This window comes from Nycticebus coucang, chromosome 3 (assembly GCF_027406575.1).
Source record: "Nycticebus coucang isolate mNycCou1 chromosome 3, mNycCou1.pri, whole genome shotgun sequence".
NCBI classification, from domain to species: domain Eukaryota; kingdom Metazoa; phylum Chordata; class Mammalia; order Primates; family Lorisidae; genus Nycticebus; species Nycticebus coucang.
In genome coordinates this window covers 115,858,604-115,885,819 of record NC_069782.1, presented here as the reverse complement: position 1 = coordinate 115,885,819, position 27,216 = coordinate 115,858,604, and the positions used below count along the sequence as shown (strand labels likewise).

The window sequence follows — 27,216 nt, the reverse complement described above, 5'->3', positions numbered from 1 at the left end:
AAAGTGAGAGTGTCCAGAGATTTCCTCCCCTTTTCACCTTCCTTCATATATATTCCAGGAAGTGACAAAGAGTAGAGCCTGACAGGGCTGTGTACTGTGTGTGTGCAGCCAGCTCTGCACCTTTAAGAGATATTTCCACCTGTGTGTTTGGGGGTGATAACTCAACCCCTCCACCAGAGAGTCCCCTGAAGTCCAGGAATGCTCTGGAACTACTGCCTCTCATGTGCCCTCGGCAGCCTTCTGAGCTGCCTCAGGTTGAAGAGCCAACATCTTGGGCGTAGTTTTGATTTCTCTGCCTCAACTCCCTGTGGATTGATTCTGCAAGCTGTTCAGAGACACCCCGGTTTTGCTCAGTGCCCCACTACCTCAGGGACCATCTATCTTTTCTTCTCCAGCCTGTCCCTGAATTCTGGAACCCCAGCCTGGCAAGGACCTCAAGTTCCACCTCTGACTAGCTGGAAGCTCTCACACAGCGTTAGATCATATACCTGCAAACATGTTTGCAATCCAAGCATGTGTGAGCTATGAGCCCCCGTCTGAATTTATTTGTTATTCTCACTTCCTTGCCTTCATGGCCTGCCTAAACTTTTTTATGGTTTCTCTGTTTCTTTCTGTCCTTCCCTCAGTGATGGGTGTGACCTTATTTTCACAAAGGATACATTTTTAGGAATGTTTTTTCAGATTTGTAGGTAAAGTTTACTTCCATAAATACTGTCCTGATGTCAGCGGCAACTCTAGGTCACTCTTTAAATCACTTTGTGGATAATTATGGTTCTTTTTTAAACCCATCAATCACTGTTGCCTGCATTTACTTGTAGTGGCTGATTTTGAATCTGGAATTGTCATGCTGGAAATATAATAAATATTAACCGTTTGCCCCTGAAAGGGACAGAACTTTAAAGGACAGCATGGTGCATGATAAATAGTGGATGTGAGTTATGGAATCACTTTTATTTATCTTCCTCCTTCCCTGCCTTTCTTCCTACTCTGTCTTCTTCAGTGAAAATTTGAGGTAGCTAACTCAGATTCTAGAGTACAAACCGTATTACTAACATTTTAAGTTTATAAATATTATATTTCTACTGTAAAAACACTTACATGGAAAGCATTAATGTTTAGTATCTTATATTCAAACTTCTTGAATTATGCCTATATTATAAACCATTAGTTGCTAATTATAAAATGTTTGACGTTTTACATTTTTTTAACATTATATTTTTATCCTATAAACATTGCAGGAACTACTTTTTTCTTTGGAATTCAAATGCAGATATTTATTCAAATTGATAGTAAAGTCTTTTACACTTTATTCCTCTTCCATATTTGTATGTTTTACACCAAGGCCATATGAGGCAGACTGTGTAGGAATGTAAGGAAAAAAAGGGTCAGTTTTCAAGACAGAGGAGAGAACAAATGTGAACACGCTAGAATCAAAGCAGATTGAATTCCATTGCTGAATTCAAGAAGTGTTTCTGTATTAGAGGTTACCTTTCTGTAAGAGCCACAGAATAGGCTCAAAGTTCTGTAATGTGGAGAATGAACTGGATCAGAAAGAGAATCTCTCTGAATGAACCATCACAGAATTTTTTAAACTGCAGAATTATTGTCAAATGGCCGGTTTCCTGCTGATAACTGCAGCAGTGGGTTTGTTGAGTCTTCATCCAGGTGCGTTTCAACAGTAAAATATCTAAAGGGAAGAGAGAGAGAGAGAGAGAGAATCAGAGACTGAGAGAGAGAGAAAGAATTGGAGACTGAGAGAAACAAGGGGACAGAGAGAAAATATGAAGGAATAAATAAATATGAATGTACACCTAATAAAGGATGGTTTGGAAAGTGTTTTGTGTCAGGCTGGTAGTCAGTAGACTCATGTTCTGCTTTAATCTCTGACATGAACTTGTCAGGCCAGGCATCTAAGCCTCTTAGTGCCTTTGTTTTCTTAGCTATCAAATCGGGATAATAGTAACATCTGTTTTACCTGCTGAACAAGTTTGTGGCAATAATAGAATGAGATGCTAGATGTGGAACTGTTTTGAAAGCATGAAGTTCTCTCTGCAGATAAAAAGTCATGTTATCCAAGCATAACATTCCTTTAAAAATTATTTTACATGGAAGGATAACATTTTATATTTTTTCATGTACAACATGATGTTTTGAAGTATACATATACCGTAAGAGTTAAATCTAATTTATAAATATGCAAACTCGCAGAGATATCATTTTTTGTGTTGAGAACATATAACATCACTCTGTTTACATTTTTCATGAATATAATATATCATAAAACATAGCCACCTTGCTCTACAATAGATCTCTTGAAATTTATTCCTCCTATCTAACGGTATTCATGTATTCCAGTGTCTCCCAGTCCTCCCTCATCTGCTTACTACCCCAGCCTTTGGTCACCGCTGCCCCCCACCCCCATCTTCTCTCTATTTCAATGAGATCAATGTTGTTAGATTCCAGGTAGAGTGAGATCATATGGCATTTATCATTTTGAGCCTGGCTTATTTCACTTAACCTAATGTCTTCCAGGTTCATCCATGATGTTACAAATGGTAGAATTTTATTCTTTTGTTAGGGCTAAAAATAATATTACATTGTTTATATATAGTGCATTTTTTAATCTATTCATTTGATGATTGTCACTTAATTCCATAGCTTGGCTACTGTGAATACTGCTGCGGTCAACATAGGAACATGGATATCTCTTTGTATACTATTTTCATTTCCTTTGGATATGTACTCAGTAGTGGGATTGATGGGTCACATGGTATTCTATTTTTAATTTTTTGAGCAATCTTCATCCTGTTTTCTATAATGGCTATACTAACAGTGTATAAGGTTTCCCGTTTCTTCATATTCTCCCCCAACCCTTTTGCCATTTTGATAGTAGCCATTTAACAGGTATGAGATGACATCTCACCATGATCTTGATTTGTATTTGCCAGATGATTTGTGATGTTGAACATTTTTTTTGCCATTTGTATGTCTCCTTTTGAGAAGTGTCTGTTCAAGTCATTTGTTCATTTTTAATGTGGGTTATTTGGATTTTTGTTTTTTCTGAAATTGAGTTGTTTAAGTTCCTTATTTCTTTTAGATATTATTGCCTTGTCAGATAAATAGTTGGCAGATATTTCTCCCATTCCGTAGGTTGTCTCTTTAGTCTGTTGATGGTTTCCTTTGCTGGGCAGAAGCTTCTAGTTTGATATAATGTAATCTATCTATTTTCCTTTTGTTGCTTGTGCTTTTGAGATTTCATTAAAAAAAAACTTTGGACACATCAGTGTCATAAAACATTTCCCCTAGGTGTTTTTCTAGTAGTTTTGTAGTTTTTGGTCTTCCATCTATCGATCTCTTGCAGATGATAAGAGATAAAGAGTCTAGCACATACATAACATTATTACCTTTGCAGAATTAGAGATAAGTGAGAGAACATTTGCTTTTGGATTTTATAATTGGGATAATTTATTCAAAATGTCAAAGCAATTTAATATTGTGGGCTTAGAAGTCAAACAATTTAGTAGAGTGTGGGCTTAGAAGTCAAACAGAGTTACCTGTAAATCCTGACTCTACTTGTTACTAGTTGTGCAATGTTGGACAGTTTATATAACTCTCTGAGTTCCACTGTGGCAAATTTCGGGAGTCATTGTGAGACTCAAATGAAGTAAGGCTCTTTGTACGTTGTACAAAACAGAGTAACTACTTAATGAATATTAATAATAGGATTAATATTAACATTAATAAATATTAAGCGTAGTACTATGATGATGATTGATGTTTTTAGAATTGGGTTAATTTTTTCTCTTTGGTTAAGAAGCATGAAAACAATACAGCTTTTACAACTAGGAGCATGATTGTTTTAAAATTTTAATTATTTTCAAAACTTCTCGATATAAATGTCGTCTCTCTTCAAGCAGACTCAAATTGGCTATTATATTAAGGCATACTGCAAAATAATATTTTGGAACCAGTGTATGGTGCCCCATGATCGCACTAATGTACACAGCTATGATTTAATAAAAAATAAAAAAATAAATAATATTTTGGAGAAGATGAAACTGAACCAGGTTCATCCCAGTAGATGATCTGACACTGAACCAGGTTCATCATAGTAGATGATCTGCCTCCTGAGACATGTCAGGGCTAAATTTGGCCCTAATTTTGTAGAATTAAACTAATTGGTTGAATTACCGAAATCAACATTTTCTAACAAGAGGAAATGTACACATTTGCAGGGATGGAGTTTAGTAGAGATTCGTGATATTTTTCTGCCATTGAATTCAAACAAACTTAAAATGTAAGGTACTTTATCCCAGAGACCACGTCTGATAAGGATCTGAACAACAGATTCCATTATTCAAGCTGTTGCAGTAATTGAGATCACAATGTATAACACCTAGTGACCCTGTAAACTACTGGGTTTAAAAGGACGACCAGCAATGTCCTGGCACTTAATCTAAGACCTGAAGGTAGAGTTTCCCAGGGTCATGAGGAACTTAATAGGTGTTCATAGTGTGATCGCGCTGACCTTATTGGAAAAAAAGTTATTTTTAAGAGATCTCAATAATTTAGTACTTTAAAAAGTTAAAAAAATTGCTTTAGAACATTGGATTGAAACTAAGCATATAAATATCTGTAAAATGTTTTTGTATCTCAGTCATTTGCATATTAGGTATCTAAATGTCAGAAATAGAGTTAATCCTTTATAGATCAGGCCACACAGTTCTTACATTCTGGGCTCAAGCTAGACCTCCCATTTGATCCTGCAATCCCATTACTGGGCATCTATCCAGATGGAAAAAAATACTTCTACCATAAAGACACTTGCAGTAGACTGTTTATCGCAGCTCAATTTACAATTGCCAAAATGTGGAAACAGCCTAAATGCCCACCAACCCAGGAATGGATTAACTAACTGTGGTATATGTACACCATGGAATACTATTCAGCCATTAAAAAAGATGGAGACTTTACGTCCTTTGTATTAACCTGGATGGAAGTGGAAGACATTATTCTTAGTAAAGCTTCACAAGAATGGAGGAGCATGAATCCTATGTACTCAATCTTGATTATGAGGACAATTAATGACTTAGTACACAGTGGGAGGTGGAGGAAGGGAAGATCAGAAAGGGGGAAGGAGGGAGGGGGCTGGGAGAAGGGAAACTAAAGAGAGGGAAGGAGGGAGGGGGGTGGGGTCTTGGTGTGTGACCCACCTTTTGGGGGCAAGACACAATTATAGCAGGGACTTTACCTAACAAATGTGATCAGTGTAACCTGGTATCTTGTACCTTCAATGAATCCCTAATAATAATAATAATAATAATAATAACAATAAAAGAGTTAATCCCATAGATTAGGCCGCACACTTCTTACATTCTGTAAGGACATTATGGTACGTCAGTGGATTCACGGTCCTACTTCTGTGCTATGAAAGAGGGAGCTTAGAGGACAAGAGTTTGATCTGGACTCTTTTGGAGACAACCTATTTTTAGTTAGGCTGACTAGTGTGAATTAGCTGTAAAATGCACGTCTGGAGAGCTGAATGACATGAATAGTTGAATGGGAGACTTTTAATATTGATTTTTAGGAAGTTGATGAACACCTACAAAGAATAATAATTTTCTGTTCCTTTAATTAATGCGAGCCTGCCCCATCCGTTAACATCGAACCAGTGATTTCAAGAGCTACTTAGTGGGGTTTCTTGTCAATGGCAATGAGATGAGAGTATTACTTAAAACTGAGAATGCTAGTTTTATTTTTGGTTTTTAGATAAACCTCCATTCTGTTTTTCCCTGTCTGTCCTAATTTAAATTCTCATCTACAGTATATAAGACTTCACTCTTCTCCACATCCTCGTCAACGTTTTTTTTTTTTGTTGTTGTTACTTTTTGTCCTTTGGATAATAGCCATTCTACCTGGGTGAGATGATATCTCATTGCAGCTCTGATTTGCATTTCCATGATGATTAGTGCTGTTGCAGCATTTTTCATATACTTCTTGGCCATTTGTATGTCTTTTTAAAAATAGCATTCTATTTAGAGGCTTTGGCCATTTTTAATCAAATTATTTGGGTCTTTTTCTTTGCTGTTGAATTCCCTGTGTATTCTGGATATTAGTCATTTTTTTGATGAATAGTTTGAAGATGTTTTTTCCCATTCTATACGTTTTCTCTGGATGGCTTCTTTTATTGTAAAGAGGCTTTCTAATTTGGTATAGTTTCATTAGTCTGTTTTTGTATCTGTTGTCTATGCTTTTGAGGTCTTAGCCATAAAATCCTTGCCTAGAGCAGCCTAATCTCCTGAATTATTTCCCTGTGTCTTTCTTATAGTATAGATTGGGACCTTGCATGTAAGTCTTTGATTCATTTTGGGTTGATTTTTGAATATAGTGAAGCATAAAGGTCTGTTTCCCGCAATCCCACTGCATATTTAATCAAGGGAAAGGAAATCAGTATATTGAAGAGATATCTATATTCCCAAGATTGTTGCCACACTATTCACAGCAGTCAAGATATGGAATCAACCTAAATCTATCAACAGATGAATGGATAAAGAAAATGTGGTATATGTACAGTGGAATACTATTCAGTTATAAAAAAGAAAGAAATCCTATCTGTCATTCAGGGCAACATGGATGAGCCTGGAGGATATTACATTAACTGACAGTGAGTCAGACACAGAAATAACATTATTCCATGTTCTCACTTTTATACGGAAGCTAAAATAAGTTGAGTTCATAGACGTAGAGAGTAGAATTGTGGCTATAGGAGGGAGAGGAGGATAAGGAAGAGGTCAGTTAACAGATACAAAATGACAGCTACACTATAGTGTGACTATTGCTAATAATTTATTGTATATTTTCAAAAAGCTAGAAAAGAGGATTTTGAATGTTCCCAATGCAAAGAAATGATAAATGAGGTCATGGATATGCTAATTACTCTGATGATTTCACATTATATACCTGTATGAGATATGACTCTGCCTCCCATAAATGTGTATAGTTATGACATGTGAACCATAACTAAAAGAAAAGAAAACCAGAAAGATTTCTACCATCTGAATGACATTTGAGCAAATGAGTATTTTACATGCTAACCATCATTCCTTTCCCCAATCATTGGATTTAGAACTATTTCATTATGATTTCACAATTTCATTCCATGGAACTAAATCATCTGTTTTAGACCTACAGGAAGAAAATTAGAAGGCAATTCACAACTGGAAAAAAAGTTCAATGTATGCAATTGTCAAAAGATAAATATTATTAGTTACCTAAGAATTATGCTCCCATCCGTGTTTTATATCAAATGTTAATTACATGTATGAATGCTACAAATAGTTTTGGTTTCTTCCTAACTAGTCTAGTTATAATGTTAAGATAGCTGTAGCGGAATTCGTTGATATAAAATTCATTCTGAAGTTTTTTGAAAACTGGTTTACAGTTTTGAGAAATATCTAACTTGGCCTAGCTCTATAAGATTGAATTTTATCTTAAAAAAAAAAAAGGTGGGCTTGTTGATATTTCTTAGCTGTTAGCCAGCTTCTACCTATGGAGTTCACTAAAGTTTGCACAGAATCTTCACATTTGTGACAGCAAGCACACTGCTACTATTTTTTCTTACCTATAATGATTAATCCAATATTTTACAGTAATAGATAGTTTTCCTGCTGCAAGAATTCCTAGAATTAGAAACTTTTAAGAGGACTTTCAAGGACTGTATCTGAGTGGAGGAGCTGTGGACTGTCGGTTGGGATCTGGACTTCTGAGTTCCCAAGTGCAGACTACGCCGTATGCCAAGGGGACTTTGGGCATGTTCTTACTGCTTCTCCTGGTATCTAAGCCCAGAGCTGACCATTGAGAACTAAAGAGATTTAGTGAGTTATTTTTATCTTAGGTAGAAAGTTGATTGTATTAAGTTTTGTACTACATTTTAAAATTGCTTTAGCTTATTTCCATTCTTAGGAATAACTTAATAGCTGAGTATTTTTAAAAAATGCTCGAGTGTCTTTTTCAAAGGATGACCTTAATGCTCACATTTCCAGGCAGGGGTGTTGTTGGCATACATGCGATTGCCTGCTACACAGTAGAGGGGGAAACGGATCTAGATGGAGGGCATCAGCCGAGAGGGGGCAGACTTCAGGCCTCTGGACATAGTGCTTATAGTTGAAGATGAGACCTCTCTCTCTCCTAATAGGTAAGAGTTGCCTGAGAGTAAGTGATCCAAAGTCCCAATAAATGTGAGGTTTATGAGACAATCGTTCCCAAATGTTTCAATTATAAGAATTCTTTATGAACCTGGTAATAAGTTTTGCTTTCAGTATCCAAAAAACCTCCAAGAACTCAGTAACATTTTAAAGTAAATTTATGTCCTTTATTCTTTATGGCCATTATTAATCTGTAAATTATCTCTCTTTATATAATTGCTCACTGGATTCCTATGGCCTTTAGAATGAAATAAAACTCTTAATCACAGCCTCCAAAACCCTCTGAGACGCGTCCCCGCCCACCACCTCTGTGATCTCGTTCCCCCATCCCGTTCCTTCTTGGTCTCTGGATGCTTCTGCCATTCAGGCCTCCTTTTTGATTCTTGAACAGAGCTTACTCTAACCTCTGGAGCTTTGTTCTTGTTTTTTCTTCTATTTGAGAATGCTCCCCCTCATCATCTTTGCAATGCAGAAGATAATGATTGGATCTTGTTGACATGTCTTCAGTTCAAAGAGGCCTTCCTGAATATTACCCAGCACATTCTATGAAGCAAACATCACCTTGATCCCCAAACCAGGGAAAGACCCAACAAGAAAAGAAAATTATAGACCAATATCACTAATGAATATAGATGCTAAAATACTCAATAAGATCTTAACAAACAGAATCCAACAACACATCAAAAAAATTATACACCATGACCAAGTCGGATTTATCCCAGGGTCTCAAGAGTTCAATATATGTAAATCTATAAATGTAATTCAACACATAAACAAACTTAAAAATAAAGACCATATGATTCTTTCAGTTGATGCAGAAAAAGCTTTTGATAACATCCAGCATCCCTTCATGATCAGAGCACTTAAGAAAATTGGTATAGAAGGGACATTTCTTCAACTAATAGAGGTCATCTACAGCAAACCCACAGTCAATATTGTATTGAATGGAGTTAAATTGAAATCATTTCCACTTAGATCAGGAACCAGACAAGGTTGCCCATTGTCTCCATTGCTCTTTAACACTGTAGTGGAAATTTTAGCCATTGCAATTAGGGAAGAAAAGGCGATCAAGGGTATCCACATAGGGTCAGAAGAGATCAAACTTTCACTCTTCGCAGATGATATGATCGTATATCTGGAAAACACTAGGGATTCTACTACAAAACTTTTAGAAGTGATCAAGGAATACAGCAATGTCTCAGGCTACAAAATCAACACCCATAAATCTGTAGCCTTTATATATACCAACAATAACCAAGCTGAACAAACAGTCAAGGACTCTATTCCTTTCACAGTAGTGCCAAAGAAGATGAAATATTTGGGTGTATACCTAACAAAGGACGTGAAAGATCTCTACAAAGAGAACTATGAAACTCTAAGAAAAGAAATAGCTGAAGATGTTAACAGATGGAAAAACATACCATGCTCATGGCTGGGAAGAATCAACATTGTTAAAATGTCCATACTGCCCAAAGCAATATATAACTTTAATGCAATTCCTATTAAAGCTCCATTGTCATACTTTAAAGATCTTGAAAAACTAATACTTCATTTTATATGGAATCAGAAAAAACCTCAAATAGCCAAAACATTACTGAGCAATAAAAACAAAGCAGGAGGAATCATGCTACCAGACCTGAGACTGTACTATAAATCCATAGTGATCAAAACAGCATGGTACTGGCACAAACGCAGAGAAGTAGATGTCTGGAACAAAATAGAGAACCAAGAGATGGATCCAGCTACTTACTGTTATTTGATCTTTGACAAGCCAATTAAAAACAGTCAGTGGGGAAAAGATTCCCTGTTTAACAAATGGTGCTGGGTAAACTGGCTGGCAACCTGTAGAAGATTGAAACTGGACCCACATCTTTCACCATTCACTAAGATAGACTCTCACTGGATAAAAGATTTAAACTTAAGACATGAAACTATAAAAATACTTGAAGAAAGTGCAGGGAAAACTCTTGAAGGAATCGGCCTGGGTGAATATTTTATGAGGAGGACTCCCCAGGCAATTGAAGCAGTATCAAAAATACACTACTGGGACCTGATCAAACTAAAAAGCTTCTGCACAGCCAAGAACATAGTGAGTAAAGCAAGCAGACAGCCCTCAGAATGGGAGAAAATATTTGCAGGTTATACCTCCGATAAAGGTCTAATAACCAGAATCCACAGAGAACTCAAACATATTAACAAGAAAAGAACACATGACCCCATCTCAGGGTGGGCAAGGGACTTGAAGAGAAACTTCTCTAAAGAAGACCAACGCAAGATCTACAAACACATGAAAAAAAGCTCATCATCTTTAATCATCAGAGAAATGCAAATCAAAACTACTCTGAGATACCACCTATCCCCGGTAAGAGTAGCCCACATAACAAAATCCCAAAACCAGAAATGTTGGCGTGGATGTGGAGAAAAGGGCACACTTCTACACTGCTGGTGGGAATGCCCACTAATACCTTCCTTCTGGAAGGATGTTTGGAGAATACTTAGAGACCAAAAAATAGGTCGACCTGCCATTCGACCCTATAATTCCTTTACTAGTTTATACCCAGAAGACCAAAAGCCACGATATAACAAAGACATCTGTACCAGAATGTTTATTGCAGCCCAATTCATAATTGCTAAGTCATGGAAGAAGCCCAAGTGCCCATCGACCCATGAATGGACTAGCAAATTGTGGTACATGTATACCATGGAATATTATGCAGCCTTAAAGAAAGATGGAGACTTTACCTCTTTCATGTTTACATGGATGGAGCTGGAACATATTCTTCTTAGCAGAGTATCTCAGGAACGGAAGAAAAAGTATCCAATGACTATAACCCAACTATAGCACAAGACTATAGGGAAAGGGCCAAGGAAGGGGAAGGGAGGGGGGATGTTTTGGTGGAGGGAAGGTAATGGGTGGGGCCACATCTAAGGTGCATCTTAGAATGGGTACAGGCGATTGCACTAATGTACACACAGCTATGATTTAACAATAAAAAAAAAGAGGCCTTCCTGACCACTCACTGTGACTTAGACGTCCACACTCCTTAAGAAAACATTACTGCCACTTAAATGTTGCTAGCCTTCTACACAGTAAGCACAATATAGAACATCCTTTTATTAGGTTAAGAAAACTCATGAAGGTGTCTTGATTAGCAGTTCCCTTGTTTGAGAAGTAGGTATATATTTTCCTACACTCACTCTTGAATTTCCCATTTTTACCTAAGCTTGTGTAGAAAGACAATTTTTGTCAAATATTCTTTGAGTCTATTCAGGAACATTGTCTGCAAAAAGTCAATGGGAAGGTGGACTTTCCAATTCTTTTTCAAATTTTTTTTCAATGACAGGGTCTCACTCTGTCACCTAGGCTGGAGTAAAGTGGTGCCATCATGGCTCACTGCAGCCTTGAACTCTGGGACTTAAGCAATCCTAGGACTTCCAAAGTCCTAGGATTACAGGCATAAGCAACTGTACCCCATCCTTCAATTCATTTTTTTTTTAACATGGAGAGTTTAAAAGAACTGTTTCTGACCCTAGCATTCAGTTATGTGGGGATAGTATATAACCTCACGGAATTTTAAAGGAAAGAAAGGATTATTATGTTGGTTTAGAATGTATAAATAAGGTTACACTCAATTCCTAGGGTGTTAGAAAAATCTCCAGAAATGTACTGGAGTCAATTAGCACTGGCTCATGTAAAATCTGCTTGCTAAATTTTAAGGAATTTTGTAAGCAGATTGCCTTTGCATGAAAGCTTGAAATTGACCATGGTGAGAGTATTTACCCCATGGAAATTGGCAAATGCTTCCACTGCTTCCCCTCATCCCTTCCAGAAAGTCAGTTTACCAACACACACATCCTTTTTTTTCTTTTTCTTTTCTTTTTTGAGACAGAGTCACACTATGTTACCCTCGGTAGAGTGCTGTGGCGTCACAGCTCATAGCAATCTCAAACTCTTGGGCTTAAGCGATTCTCTTGCCTCAGCCTCCCAAGTAGCTGGGACTACAGACGTCTGCCACAATGCCTGGCTGTTTTTTGTTATAGTTGTCATTGCTGTTTAGCAGTCCCAGGCTGGGTTTGAACCTGCCAGCCCCAGTGTATGTGGCCCTAACCACTGAACTATGGACCCGAGCCCACATCTTTATATATATAATAACTAATATTTTAGAGGCTGACCATTAGATGATGACAAAACAATAGAGCTAGCTCAAAATAATCAGGTTATCTACATGGGTATTTGGATTAAACAAATCACAAAATTTTGGGTATAGAAAAGGAAAGTTTTTAAAAATAGGTTATTAGTATGCAGAGACAGAGGGGAAGGATTTAAAAAAAAAAAAAATCAAGATCCTTATGTTTGGTTCTTATACCTCCCAGGTCAGGCTGCTGAGTTTTTGCAAACTATTGTTAAAAGGTATACCCTGAGTTAGGGCAGATAGCCACCTTCTGGTTCTTGTGATATACCTGTCAGCTTTCTGCAGTGGCCATGCCAATAACACAGCTCAACTGATCTGATATGTGGCATTGAGCCTTAGTTATAGTAAGTGTCTTAGACCATTTCTTCAGGGATAGAAAAAGATTCAAATAACAGTTAGCTGGAAACCCTGATTAATTACAGCCTATAATGTTGGAGCAAGTAGATACTAATGAGAGTTGACCTAAGGTTCCCAGCCCTTAATGGAAAAGGATTTAAAGAAACATTACATGATGAGGCAAGGCTTTGAGTATTACTCACAGACAAGAACATCTTGAAGTTATACTACACAGAGGCACAAGATGTCTCTCCTGCTGGTAGAGCAGAAACATTATCTGTGGTGTTTCAGAGACAAGTATTGGTATCTGATGACACCTGTATAAGGGATAAATAAGACATAGGTCCTAAAATTATCATTTTGTTTTAAAGTGACACAAGGGCATATAGGAAAACCATTGGTCTGTTCATTCAGAGACCTGCAGTTAAAAGTCCTCTACAAAATGGAATTTGATAAAGTAGAACATCCAAAAATCCCATCCTCCTCCCATACTCTGTGATAAATGCTTGGAAAAGTTGGATAATTTTAAGGGATTGTGTGAGAGCTCATTGTTTCATCTTTCCTGATGTCTCATCAAACAGGTTAATAGTCCTGTTTATGAGAGGGGAGCAAGTGATTTATTGAGTCATCTTTGGATAGAGCTAATTATTTTCTCGGAAGAGGGCTTTATTTTTAAAGCAAGCTGCATTTCTAGACTTAGATATTTAATGCAGTACTATCCATATTTTGCAAAAGTAACATCTGTGTTTTAAAGTTGGGGTGCTAGGTTGATAACATCCAGTTTTGATGGCCAGTTGTGGGGGCTCATGCCTATAATCCTAGCACTCTAGAGGCTGAGGTGGGTGGATTGTTTGAGCTCATGAGTTTGAAACCAGCCTCAGAAAGAGAGAGACACTGTCTGTACTAAAAAAAAAATAGAAAAAACTAGCCGGGTGTTGGGGAGGTCACCTGTAGTCCCTGCTACACCAGAGGCTGAGGCAAGAGGATCACTTGAGCCAGGAATTTGAGGCTGCTATGAGCTACAGTGCCATGGTACTCTAGCTTGGACTGACAGAATGGGACTGTCTCAAAAAAGAAAATAATACAGTCTTTATGATGTTAGAAAGTAAACCTATTGGATGGCCTCACTCTCTGACACAAATAAAATAAAGGAAATTTTAGGAAAGAGAAAATATACTATAATTTGACTAAAATTAATTTCCTGAAGATCAGATAAGTTCAAATACTTGGAAAAGTAATCCCAGAACAATTGATCTTAGGAGTCAATTTGAAGTTGCCACTGGTATTCTTGAGGTCAGCAGTGGTGAAGACAATACTACCACTTTTATCTTCCACTGTTCACTGAAAATAACATTTTATTCGCCGTTCTTCACATATAAACCTGTTAGATTTATATTTTATAAATACAATTTTACATATGATAAAATGGAAAATTAGAAAAATAAAAAAGCTACTCAAAGTTATACAGGTGACAAGACTGGGATTAGGACTCAAATACAAAGGGTGTCCCAAAACTTGTCCCTAAAGTTGCCATACATATGGAAAATGGAAAATGGTAATTAAATGTGCCTTTTATTTACAAAACATTCACCATAAAAATTTTTTTTTTTAATTTTTTTATTAAATCATAACTGTATACAATGATATGATTATGGGGCATCATACACTCACTTCATAAACCATTTGCCACATTTTTATCACAGTGGTTAACATAGCCTTTCCGGCGTTATCTCAGTTACTGTGCCAAAACATTTACATTCTACATTTACCAAGTTTCGCAAATACCCCTGTAATATGCACCACAGGTGTGATCCCACCGATTCCACTCCCTCTACCCACCCCCACCCCCTTTCCCACTTCCCCCTATTGTTAAGTTGTAGCTGGGTTATAGCTTTCATGTGAGAGTCCCAAATTAGTTTCATAGTAGGGCTGTGTACATTGGGTATTTTTTCTTCCATTCTTGGGATACTTTACTAAGAAGAATATGTTCCAGCTCCATCCATGTAAACATGAAAGAGGTAAAGTCTCCATCTTTCTTTAAGGCTGCATAGTATTCCATGGTATACATATACCACAATTTATTAATCCATTCGTGGATCGATGGGCACTTGGGTTTTTTCCATGACTTAGCTATTATGAATTGGGCTGCAATAAACATTCTGGTACAAATATCTTTGTTATGTTGTGATTTTTGGTCTTCTGGGTATATGCCCAGCAGAGGAATTACAGGATTGAATGGCAGATCTATTTTTAGATCTCTGCGTGTTCTCCATATATCTTTCCAAAAGGAATGTATTAATTTGCATTCCCACCAGCAGTGCAGAAGTGTTCCCTTTTCTCCGCATCCACGCCAACATCTCTGGTCTTGAGATTTTGTGATATAGGCTAGTCTCATTGGAGTTAGATGATATCTCAAAGTAGTTTTGATTTGCATTTCTCTGATGATTAAAGATGATGAGCATTTTTTCATATGTCTGAAGGCTGTGCGCCTGTCTTCTTCAGAGAAGTTTCTCTTCAAATCCCTTGCCCAGCCTGCGATGGGATCCCTTGTTTTTTTCTTGCTGATGCGTTTGAGTTCTCTGTGGATTCTGGTTATTAAACCTTTGTCAGAGTTATACCCTGCAAATATCTTCTCCCATTCTGAGGGCTGTCTGCTTGCTCTGCTTACTGTGTTCTTAGCTGTGCAGAAGCTTTTTAGTTTGATCAAGTCCCAGTAGTGTATTTTTGAAGCTGCTTCAATTGCCCGGGGGGTTCTCCTCATGAAATACTCACCCAGACCAATTTCTTCAAGGGTTTTCCCTGCATTCTCCTCTAGTATTTTTATAGTTTCATGTCTTAAGTTTAAATCTTTAATCCAATGAGAGTCTATCTTAGTTAATGGTGAAAGGTGTGGGTCCAATTTCAGTCTTCTGCAGGTTGCCAGCCAGTTCACCCAGCACCATTTGTTAAATAGGGAATCTTTTCCCCACTGAATGTTTTTAATTGGCTTGTCAAAAATCAAATAGCGGTAAGTAGCTGGATTCATCTCTTGGTTCTCTATTCTATTCCAGATATCTACTTCTCTGTTTTTGTGCCAATACCATGCTGTTTTGATCACTATCGATTTGTAGTAAAGTCTGAGGTCTGGTAGTGTGATTCCTCCTGTTTTGTTTTTATTTCTGAGTAATGTCTTGGCTATTCGAGGTTTTTTCTGATTCCATATAAAACGAAGTAATGTTTTTTCAAGATCTTTAAAATATGACAGTGGAGCTTTAATAGGGAGTGCGTTGAAATTATATATTGCTTTGGGTAGTATGGACATTTTGATAATGTTGATTCTTCCTAGCCATGAGCATGGTATGTTTTTCCATTTGTTAACATTTTCAGCTATTTCTTTTCTTAGAGTTTCATAGTTCTTTTTATAGAGATCTTTCACGTCTTTTGTTAGGTAAATTCCCAAATATTTCATCTTCTTTGGCACTACTGTGAATAGGATAGAGTCCTTAACTGCTTTTTCAATTTGACTGTTGTTGGTGTATATAAAGGCTACCGATTTATGAATGTTGATTTTGTAACCTGAGACGTTGCTGTATTCCTTGATCACTTCTAGGAGTTTTGTAGTAGAGTCCCTAGTGTTTTCCAGATACACAATCATATCATCTGCGAAGAGCGAGAGTTTGATCTCTTCTGACCCTATATAGATACCCTTGATCGCCTTTTCTTCCCTAATTGCGATGGCTAAAACTTCCATTACAATGTTGAAAAGCAATGGAGACAATGGGCAGCCTTGTCTGGTTCCTGATCTGAGTGGAAATGATTCCAATTTAACTCCATTCAATATGATATTGGCTGTGGGTTTGCTGTAGATAGCCTCTATCAGTTTAAGGAAAGTCCCTTCTAGACCAATTTTCTTGAGTGTTCTGATCATGAAGGGATGCTGGATATTATCAAAAGCTTTTTCTGCATCAATTGAGAGAATCATATGGTCTTTGTTTTTTAATTTGTTTATGTGCTGAATTACATTTATAGATTTACGTATATTGAACCAGCCTTGAGACCCTGGGATAAAACCAACTTGGTCATGATGTATAATTTGTTTGATGTGTTGTTGGATTCTGTTTGTTAGGATCTTGTTGAATATTTTTGCATCTATATTCATTAGTGATATTGGTCTATAATTTTCTTTTCTTGTTGGGTCTTTTCCTGGTTTGGGGATCAGGGTGATATTTGCTTCATAGAACGTGTTGGGTAGTCTTCCTTCTTTTTCTACATTTTGGAACAGGTTGAGTAATATAGGTACTAATTCCTCTTTAAAGATTTGGTAGAATTCTGACGTGAAACCATCTGGTCCCGGGCTTTTCTTTTTAGGGAGGTTTTGTATAGTTGATGCTATTTCTGAACTTGATATGGGTCTGTTCAACATTTCCACTTGATTCTGGTTAAGTCTTGGAAGGTGGCGTGCTTCCAAGTATCGGTCTATTTCCTTCAGATTTTCATATTTCTGAGAATAAAGTTTCTTGTAATATTCATTAAGGATTTTTTGGATTTCTGATGAGTCTGTGGTTATTTCGTCTTTGTTGTTTCTGATTGATGATATTAGAGATTTTACTCTTTTTTTCCTGATTAGGTTGGCCAGAGGTTTATCTATTTTATTGACCTTTTCAAAAAACCAGCTTTTTGATTTATTGATCTGTTGTATTATTCTTTTGTTTTCAATTTCATTTAATTCTGCTCTAATTTTGGTTATTTCTTTTCTTCTACTGGGTTTGGGGTTGGAATGTTCTTCCTTTTCCAGTTGCGTGAGATGTCCCATTAAGTTGTTAACTTCCTCTCTTTCCGTTCTCTTGAGGAAGGCTTGCAGTGCTATAAATTTCCCTCTTAGAAATGCCTTTGCAGTGTCCCAGAGGTTCTGATAGCTTGTGTCTTCATTGTCATTTTGTTCCAAAAAATTGGTGATTTCTTTCTTAATCTCATCTCTGACCCAGCTATCATTCAGCATAAGGTTATTTAACTTCCATGTTTTTGTATGGGTATGCAGATTCCTGTTGTTACTCAATTCAAGTTTTATTCCATGATGGTCCGAGAAGATGCATGGAATAATTTCTATTCCTTTAAATTTACTGAGGTTAGACTTGTGACCTAAAATGTGATCAATTTTGGAGTAAGTTCCGTGGGCTGATGAGAAGTATGTGTATTCAGTTTTGTTGGGATGAAATGTTCTGTAGATGTCTGCTAAATCTAAATATTGGATGGTTAGGTTTAAATCTAAGATTTCTTTGCTCAGCTTCTTTCTGGAGGATCGATCCAACACTGCCAAGGGAGTGTTGAAATCTCCAACGATTATGAAGCTGGAGGAAATCAAGTTACTCATGTCTGTTAGAGTTTCTCTTATAAATTGAGGTGCATTCTGGTTGGGTGCATAGATATTAATAATTGAGATCTCGTCATATTGAGTATTACCCTTAACAAATATGAAGTGACCATTCTTGTCCTTCCTTACTTTTGATGGTTTAAAGCCTACTGTATCTGCCAATAAAATTGCAACACCTGCTTTTTTCTGATTACCATTTGCCTGAAATATGGATGACTGTCCTTTCACCCTGAGTCTGTATTTGTCTTTTAAGTTGAGATGTGACTCTTGTATGCAACAAATATCTGGCTTGAGTTTTTGTATCCAGTCAGCTAACCTATGCCTCTTTAGAGGACAGTTTAAGCCATTCACATTGATGGAGAGTATTGATAAGTCTGGTGGAATTTTGGGTATCGAGTTTTTCAAAGGTCCAGTGGACATTTTTAATCCTTTCGCCAGTGTGGAAGTTGGAGTTTGATCCGAAGTTTCTGAGTGAGTTTACTTTTGTGATATAGGATTGGGTTGGTCATTGTGGAGGATAGGTCTGAGAACATCCTGAAGAGCTGGTTTACTTATGGCAAATTTTTTCAACATATGAATGTCATTGAAGTATTTAATTTCTCCATCATAGATGAAACTCAGTTTAGCTGGATACAAGATCCTGGGTTGAAAGTTTTTTTGCTTTAGGAGATTAAAAGTTGATGACCAGCCTCTTCTTGCTTGAAAAGTTTCAGCAGAGAGATCTGCAGTTATTCTAATATTCTTACCTTTGTACGTTATAGTTTTCTTTCGCCGGGCTGCTTTGAGAATCTTCTCTTTCATGTTAACTTTAGTGAAGCTAATTATGATATGTCTGGGAGATGGCTTATTGGGGTTGAATCGTGCTGGGGTTCTGAAGCTGTCTGCTATCTGAATTTCAGATTCTCTAGGCATGTCTGGAAAATTTTCTTTCATAATTTCATGTAGAAGGGCCTCTGTGTCCTTGGCAGCCACTTCATCATTCTCCGAAATTCCTATAACCCTTATGTTGTTTTTTTTCGAATTATCTGAGAGCTCTCTGAGTGAGTGATCCGTTTTTGCTCTCCATTTCTCTTCCTCTTTGAGAGATTGGGAGCGTTCGAAGACTTTATCTTCAATGTCAGAAATCCTTTCTTCTGCTTGCTCCATTCTGTTACTGAGGGATTCTACTGTATTTTTCATATCTTTGAGGGCTGTAAGTTCTTGTTTCAGTGTGTCTAAGTCTTTGGTGGTTTTGTCTTTAAATTCGTTAAATTCTTGAGACAATTTTTGAATCTCTCCTCGAATTCCTAATTCCATTTTATTAATCTTGTCTGCAAACCAAATTCTGAATTCGACTTCTGACATCTCAGCCAGTTGTTTATGAATGGGATCTTCAATCACATCTGCCGTATCTTTTCTTGGGGGGGTTGATCTATTCTGGTTATTCATGTTACCAGAGTTTTTCCGCTGATTCCGCCCCATGGTTTACTCCCTTTGGTTTTTCCCCTGGGGTTTTATCGAGGGCCCGTACAGTGTTGTGGCCTGAGAAACTGGGGCCCTGTCTGGTGTGGTGGAGCAAAGTGGTTCTGTCTTGTTTTCAGCTGGTTTCTGTTCGATCTTATTGCAACTTCTACTCTGGCTTGAAGTCTCAGCTGTGTGGAAAAATCAGCAATTAAGTCACCCCGCCTGCCCACCTCTGGCCCCAGTTGTAAAAGGAGAATCAAACCTTCCTACAATCGCACACCCAGGGCACCGCCTGAAGAGTCCTCAGTCTATTAGCCCAGTTCAAAAGGTCCGAATCAACTGTCTCAATCGGCACTTGTCTCGGGTGGAAGGGTTCAAGAGGTCTCTGGGAACTGGATCACAGGGGCCTGGTGACTCCTCTGACACAGCTCACCCCAGTGCAGCGTGGAGTCAGGAGGAGCCACCCAGCAAACAGAGCAGTCTGGGAAGGTTGACGTCTCCTTCCCCACTTTGCCCCTCCGTCGGACCCAGTCACTGGTGTCTCTGCAGATGGCTAACCCAGTTGCCTGAAGTGAACAGACACTCAGGGGTTTGCACCTGCCTGAATCGCAAGGAAGTCTGCCAGGCCCCCGCAGACTGCCGCTATCTAGCAGGAGGAGATGGGGCCTGACATCTTTGAGTGTTTGATGCAGGTGATGGGAAGGAGGTGTTCACTCAGGCTTAGCCCCGTCCCTGATGCATGCTGCTAACAGAACAGAACAGAACAGACAACTTTGTGAGGTTCTGTCTCTGTTCCTGTCGTCGCCTACAGGAGACGGGCTGTTTTGAGTTCAAATGTCTTTGCTGCTGGAGAATTGCGTCTGAACACCTCTCTGGGTCGGCCCCGTCCTGGAGGCTTCCGGGTTTGTGAGCCGTGTCACTGGTGGCCTCCTCTGGTTGCCCAGGGAGACAGGGGGTGTGGCCTCAGAATATCCAGAAGTGAGCGTTCTGCCGTTAAAGAAAAAACGGCTGTTGATCTATCTCCAGGGAACTGCTGCTCTGGTGTGGGCACTCAGGCGACCCTTTTCTCCTCTGTCCCACGCCCCAGAGTCAGCACTGAGCGGCCGCAGTTTGTGCTGGGTCCACACCCCTTAAGAGATCCCCCAAGAATCAGAACTCTTGGGGGATGGGCCCCCAGACCCCGATTGGGAGTGGGGCGGGGGGAAGCTAGAGTTTCATTCAGTTTCACGCAATACTACGGTCCGGGGAGGGCTCCTGCACTGCACCGCAGGGAAGTGCCGCCAAGGCTTGATTTCCCCTCAGCAGAGTGCCCTCTCCTCGCTCACGTGTCCCAGAGTCAGCGCTGACCTGACGCAGCTCAGGCACTGTGCACTCCCCTCGAGAAATCACCCAAGGAGCCGAACTCCTGGGGGATAGGCCCTCAGACCCCGAGTGAGAGTAGGGGTTCTCAGCTCTCAGCGGGGAGGCCAGAGTCTGATTCAGTCTTGGGCCCCGTATGCCTGGGGAGGGTTGCTGCACTGCACGGCAGGGAAGTGCCGCGGGGCGTGACTCCCCCTCAGCCGGGTGCCCTCTCCTCACTCGGCGCGCCTCAGAGTCAATGCTGACCAGTCGCAACTCGGGGACTGTCCACTCCCCTTGAGAAATCACCCAAGGATCCGAAGTCCTGGGGGACAGGCCTCCAGACCTCAGTGGGCGGGAGGGGAGCGCCGGGGATTCAGGGTTGCCGGCAAAGGATTCCCAAAGTTTTATTCAGCCCTATGTCCAGCAGGAGAACGCCACGGCACCCCAGTAGGGGAGGTAGGTCCAGTTTTTAGAAGGTCTCTCCCGTGGAGTGTAGTGGGAGGGCCTTTAATTTCTGCCCGCTTGTTCAATTGTGGGGCTCTAGAGCCGGTCTCATGGGGGAGGGGACTCCCGTCCGCTTGGTGGTGGATTTTGTACCTTTTGTTTGCGTCCTTGTGATCACAACTTGCCTCAGCGGTGTTGATGTGCGTTCTTCAGCCTTCTCTCTTGGTGAGGCTCAAGTCCACCAGGATACTTACTAAATTCCTGTCCCTTAACTCTCCTTCTGGACGGGAGCCTTTGTTGAAAGCTGGCTTCAGTCCGCCATCTTGTCTCTCACCATAAAATTTTGCAAAAAGGTGGACTATACAAAACTTCCAAGCCTATTTTTTTAACATTTCATTATATGTGTTTTCTTACCCTAAAACCAATTCTATATCTTGCTTTTCACTTAAAAATTGTATAAGAATTTCTCCCATGTCATTAAATACTTCATAAACATAATTTTAATTACAGCATTACAATTCATTCTACAAATATTCTTCATAGTAATACATTTTCAATTGTTTTTATTTATATGTTTTTATTATTTTAAACCAAATTCTTACAAAGGATAGTGTTTGAAGACCAGGCCAATTGTTCTGAGTCTAGATGAAAAGAGGGCTTAGGAGGGCTCAGGAGGGCTAATGCTTTAGCCTCCCTATTTCTCTGAAAGCCTCTTGCTAAGCAATTGTGGCCAGCTTGTGTTTAATTTTTGTTTAGTTATGGCTTTTAATATAAAATTCCAAAAGTATTCTGTCCTCTCTACGGTGCTAAGGTCTTCCTTTGCTTTTATCTCATCCGGTTTCTGACTTTGATGAGGGTACTCTGGTTGTCCTTCTCTTGTTAAAATATTTCTTAGTGTGTTTTCAACTTCAAATTTTGCATCCTGAGAAAGTCATTTGGAACTTTTTATCCCAGTGAATGAAATTACCACCAGTTGTTTAAATTCTGCAGAACTTTCCTGTTAACCACTGATTCCCAATCACAGAATTTTACATCTTTTCTACTCACTACCTGTATTTAGTCTCACGCCTAAATCATGTTTGCATTTCAAACAACTTATTAGATAGAGTTTTATCTGCCTGGTTTCCTCAATTTAAGCTGCGTAAAGAAAGAAATAGTGCATGAACTGTGCATGAAGAGCTGTCACATTTCTATCAGTTGTTTCAAACAGCTAGTTAGGAATCTAATTCTTATGTATTTTTATCTAAAATATTTCTTAAGCACTCATATCGTGACTGGTATCATGGTGAACACTGGGCATACAGTGGAGATCAATTTAAAAATGAGGTCTGGGGCGGTGCCTGTGGCTCAAGGAGTAGGGCACCAGTCCCATATGCCGGAGGTGGCGGGTTCAAACCCAGCCCCGGCCAAAAAAAAAAAAAATAAATAAAATAAAATAAAAATGAGGTCTGTCTTTGTAGAGCATAAAGTCCACAGGAAGAGGCACAAAAGAAAAAAATAAACAAATTGTGTTTTTTTCCTGTAATTATGTATTGTACATACAATGCATACCTGATATTATTTTATAATGCACATAGTAAGAGTATTATTTGTTCTAATTTTTTATTTGTTTCTATTTATTCTTAAACTAAATTATAAACTATAGAATATTTGTCTATTGGTTTTTCCACAACCTTTAAAAGAACCTAATACAAGATTAACTTATATGATGTTGTTTGTTTTTCACTTATTCATTAAATATGTTACTTAAAAGAAAATTTCCAAAAAAATAAAAAAATAAAAAATAAAAAAAAAATAAAAAAATAAAAGAAAATTTCCGGGTGCCTTTTCTGCCACTATGGAAGTACTTTATTGTCAGGTTTTTTAGAAAATTTATGATATAGGCTAATCTTACTGGAGTTAGATGATATCTCAAAGTAGTTTTGATTTGCATTTCAACCTAAGAATAGGGGGAAGGGGGAAAGGGAGGGGAAAAAGGGGGGAGGATGGGTGGAGGGAGGGGGATTGGTGGGATTACACCTGCTGTGCATCTTACAAGGGTATATATGAAACTTAGTAAATGTGGAATGTAAATGTCTTAGCACAATAACTAAGAAAATGCTAGGAAGGCTATGTTAACCAGTGTGATGAAAATGTGTCAAACGGTCTATGAAACTAGTGTATGGTGCCCGTGATTACATTAATGTACACAGCTATGATTTAATAAAATAAAAAAAGAAAAAAAGAAAAAAGAAAATTTATGGAGTTCTAACAAGAAAATGCATTTGTAGTGCACCAGAGCACTGTCCGGCACTACTAACCCCACAAATTCTGAAAGAGCTTGTCAGATGTGCCAGTAAATATCCCCTCTCTTGTCACAGGTCCAAGGATCTTATAAAGGAAGCAATCCTTGACAATGACTTCATGAAGAACTTGGAGCTGTCACAGATCCAGGAGATTGTGGATTGTATGTACCCGGTGGAGTATGGCAAAGACAGCTGCATCATCAAAGAAGGCGATGTGGGGTCCCTGGTGTATGTCATGGAAGGTATGGTTTGCAGCTCTGATCCCTTGACACCCACATATTCCCCTTTCATCTTATCAGCCTGCACACAGATGGCACTGTATTACATGGAGGAATCTATTTATTCTTCTTTCTTTGAGAAAGCTTGAAAAGAAGTGAAGCACTACTTAGGTACAGTGGTTGACAATGCAGTGCTTGTGTTTAGAATATTGATATCAGAATCTAATTTTTTTCAAACTTGGGAAAATGATGTGTAAAAAAAGAAAAGAAATGGTATGGGTTGCTCTGAATAGGACTGTACACTAGCAAATCACGGCAAGCTCACAAAACTGTAACAGAAGCTCGAGATCACTGGAAGTATTTTTGGTCAAATCTAAGTGTCAACTCTCATCTTAAATTTTAGTATATGACTAGTTTACCTGCTATGATGCTTCTGGAAGAAGATGCTTTCAGTGTTTAATATGTGTGTGACAGAGGCAGATCAGAAAATTTTGGTGCCACATTAGCTGTCTACTTAATAGGACGTGATATCTTGGTTTAGAAACTTGCACAACTAAGAAACTGCTTTGAAAAAAATTGAGGCATGCATTGCTTTAATGTATTTTATGCACAGGTAAATTTTCCTACCGCTTACTTCTAACTTGGGATTTATAATGGCACGTTTTCTTTTTGTGGGAAAAAGCAAGGCTGAAATAATGACTGAATCAGCTGAGAAGAAAGTGAGTTCAAGAATGTCTGTAACACAGAATTCACAGTTGGCTGGTGATTGGTGGTGTTTAGAGTTTTACCCAAAGCATTCATGATTGTGTACTATAATTGTCAAGTTTATAGATCATTAAAAGGAGAAGTTTATTGGGGAAAGTCATTTAATTTCTCTGAATTCCAATTTGTAAAAAAGAAGATGTTCTTTCTTTCTGCCTGTTGTTGTCAACTGGTGATAATTCTGTGCCCCGGTGCACATTTGGTAATATATGGAGACAGTTTGGATTGCCACCAGAGGGGTGGGGGTGAGGGAGTCTACTACCTTCTAGTAGGTAAAGGCTCAACAGCATAGCTTGCAAAAACAAAGAACTCTCTGGCTCAAAATGTCATTAGGATCAACATCGAAAAACCCTGCTTTCTGCCTTCTTTACAGAAATGCCATAATCTGTATGAATGTTTACTGCAAAATGTAAAACCTTACAAAATAATAAGTATCATGATTTCTATTAAATATTTGAAAACATTTAAGAAATAGTCTTTCTGCATTCATCTTCACCTTTTAATTTTTTGTTGTAGTCTTTTTGGCTTTATATAGTAGGCATTAAATTTTTAAGTTGTAATTTCTATCATTTTTTTCCTTTATAGTTTTCTACTTTAATGTCAATAGTAAAAAATACTTCCCTGGGTCAAAAGGATAAAAATATTTACCTAGGCTTTCTTCTAGTAAAAATAAAAGTCAGCAAACGAAAGTACAGAAGATGTAAACTTACCAGAGAATTGCAGGGAAAATAGATGAAATTATAGAGCAAGGATATATGTGGGTAGTGAGTAGAAAGGACGAGAAAATTGGAAGAAATATACAGAGGCCAAGAATAGAATATAAAATAGAGGCAACATGTTAAGAACTACTAAATAGAAACCTTCTTTAAGGCATTATTGAGTTTATAGCAATGGCTTTATATGGCTCGATTTTTCAGATAAATTGGTAGGCATCTTTTTAAAAACATAGGGATTGTATAAATCAAGGTATAATTTTACTTCATCTGTTTTTAAATGACGAGTATTGGTATTTTACTTATGAAACCAAAATTTTGGAAACCCATAGTTCATTTTTCCTTCATCTGTAAGAATATTTCTTACAGAAGTAGATTTCTAAACACCCTTGTAAATTTTTTCTAAACAAATAGATTTACTCATGTCATCCCTTTTTTATAGGACTAACTGCAAATTTTCTAACTATATGAGAAGCTTGACAATAATAGCTAATATTTATTGAATGTTTAGAACAATACCTAATATAAGTGTATGCCTTTTATAAATATATTTTTATGTATAATATTTATTTAATCCTCAAAACAACTCTGTTAGGTAAAGATTAATATTTGTCATCTCCTTTTATAGATGAGAAAAGTGAGGCTTAATGAAGTTAAGTAATTTTCCCAGGACTCCGACTCGTTTATAGTACAGTCAGGATATGTACTCTGGCAATCTGGATTTCGAGCTCAACCTGTTAGCTGTGGAGCTGTGTATTAGTCAGATTTCTCCAGAAAACAGAACAAATAGAACGTGAGTTGTAAACAGTGAGGAGGAGATTTATCTTAAGCAGTTGACTCATACGATTATAGAAACTGGCAAGTACAAAATCTGCAGGGTGGGGCCAGCCGGTGTGAGATGCTGCAGTTCAAGTCTCAAGGCTGCCTCCTGGCAGAAACCCTTCTGTCCTAGGAGGAACAGCAGAATCTTTTTTTCTGTTAAGGCCTCAAGTGATCAGATGAGTCCTGCCCACATTGGTGCAGGATAAGCAACTTTACTGAAAGTCAACTTATTTAAATGTTAATATCATCTGAAAAATATCTTCACAAGAACATCTATATTAGAGTAATGTTTGAGCAACTATGTGATGGCCTGATCTGGACAAGTTGACACATAAAATTAACCATCACAAGTTTACCCCTTGTCAACTTGGCCTGCATATCCATCTCCTTACACCATGTTTAATCCCTAAAGAAAGACGATGGGAAGATTATATTTTCACTTACCATGATATAACTACCACATGTACAACAGAAAATGCACTAACCATTTTTCCCAGAAGAATCCTCACATGATGTTCATTCATCTCACTGATATCCTGTAATTTAAATACTATGACGTAAAATTAACAATACTTAAATACTATCCTATAAAATCAACACATCTTATACTACATGATCAGAAAGGGAAGAGAACAAAGATAATTTGCTGTATGTGTACCTATGCATGCACCCCCCACACACATACACACACACACAGAGAAATTAAAATTTTCCCATTGCTTTAAGTCTATTTTAATAATTTTATTTATCTTCTTCTAACTGTTAGATTGACTAAATAGCACATCATCTTAATTATCCACTTAAAAACAAAGTACTAAATAATATATCAATATTCAGAGAAGTAGCTTTTGCAGTGATGTTGATTGCCTTCAATTAAACTCATGAAAAGGACCATAATCTTACGAACTGATGCCTAGCTTTTCCCAAACAGTAATTCTAACCAATTCCATGAAACTTTAGCTGATTTTGTGCTAATAGTGTCATGTCAAAATATTTAAAAACAAAAACAAAACCATCATTTCAATTTTTAGAAAATTGAAAAATGTTTTCTTGTATAATTAGTTTTTTATCAACACATTCAGTCTTCTCAAAATTTAGATAACAA

At 37.9% G+C, this 27,216-nt stretch overlaps 1 protein-coding gene across 2 annotated transcripts in view; it reads left to right on the top strand.

The window, feature by feature from the left end:
- PRKG1 (protein kinase cGMP-dependent 1) overlaps positions 1–27,216 on the top strand; it is a 1,327,126-nt gene that overhangs the window by 151,153 nt on the left and 1,148,757 nt on the right. For both annotated transcript variants that reach the window (XM_053583838.1, XM_053583837.1), the window contains exon 2: positions 23,672–23,838. In XM_053583838.1, the coding sequence (XP_053439813.1) occupies positions 23,672–23,838 (167 nt within the window). The remainder of the gene's footprint in view (positions 1–23,671; positions 23,839–27,216) is intronic.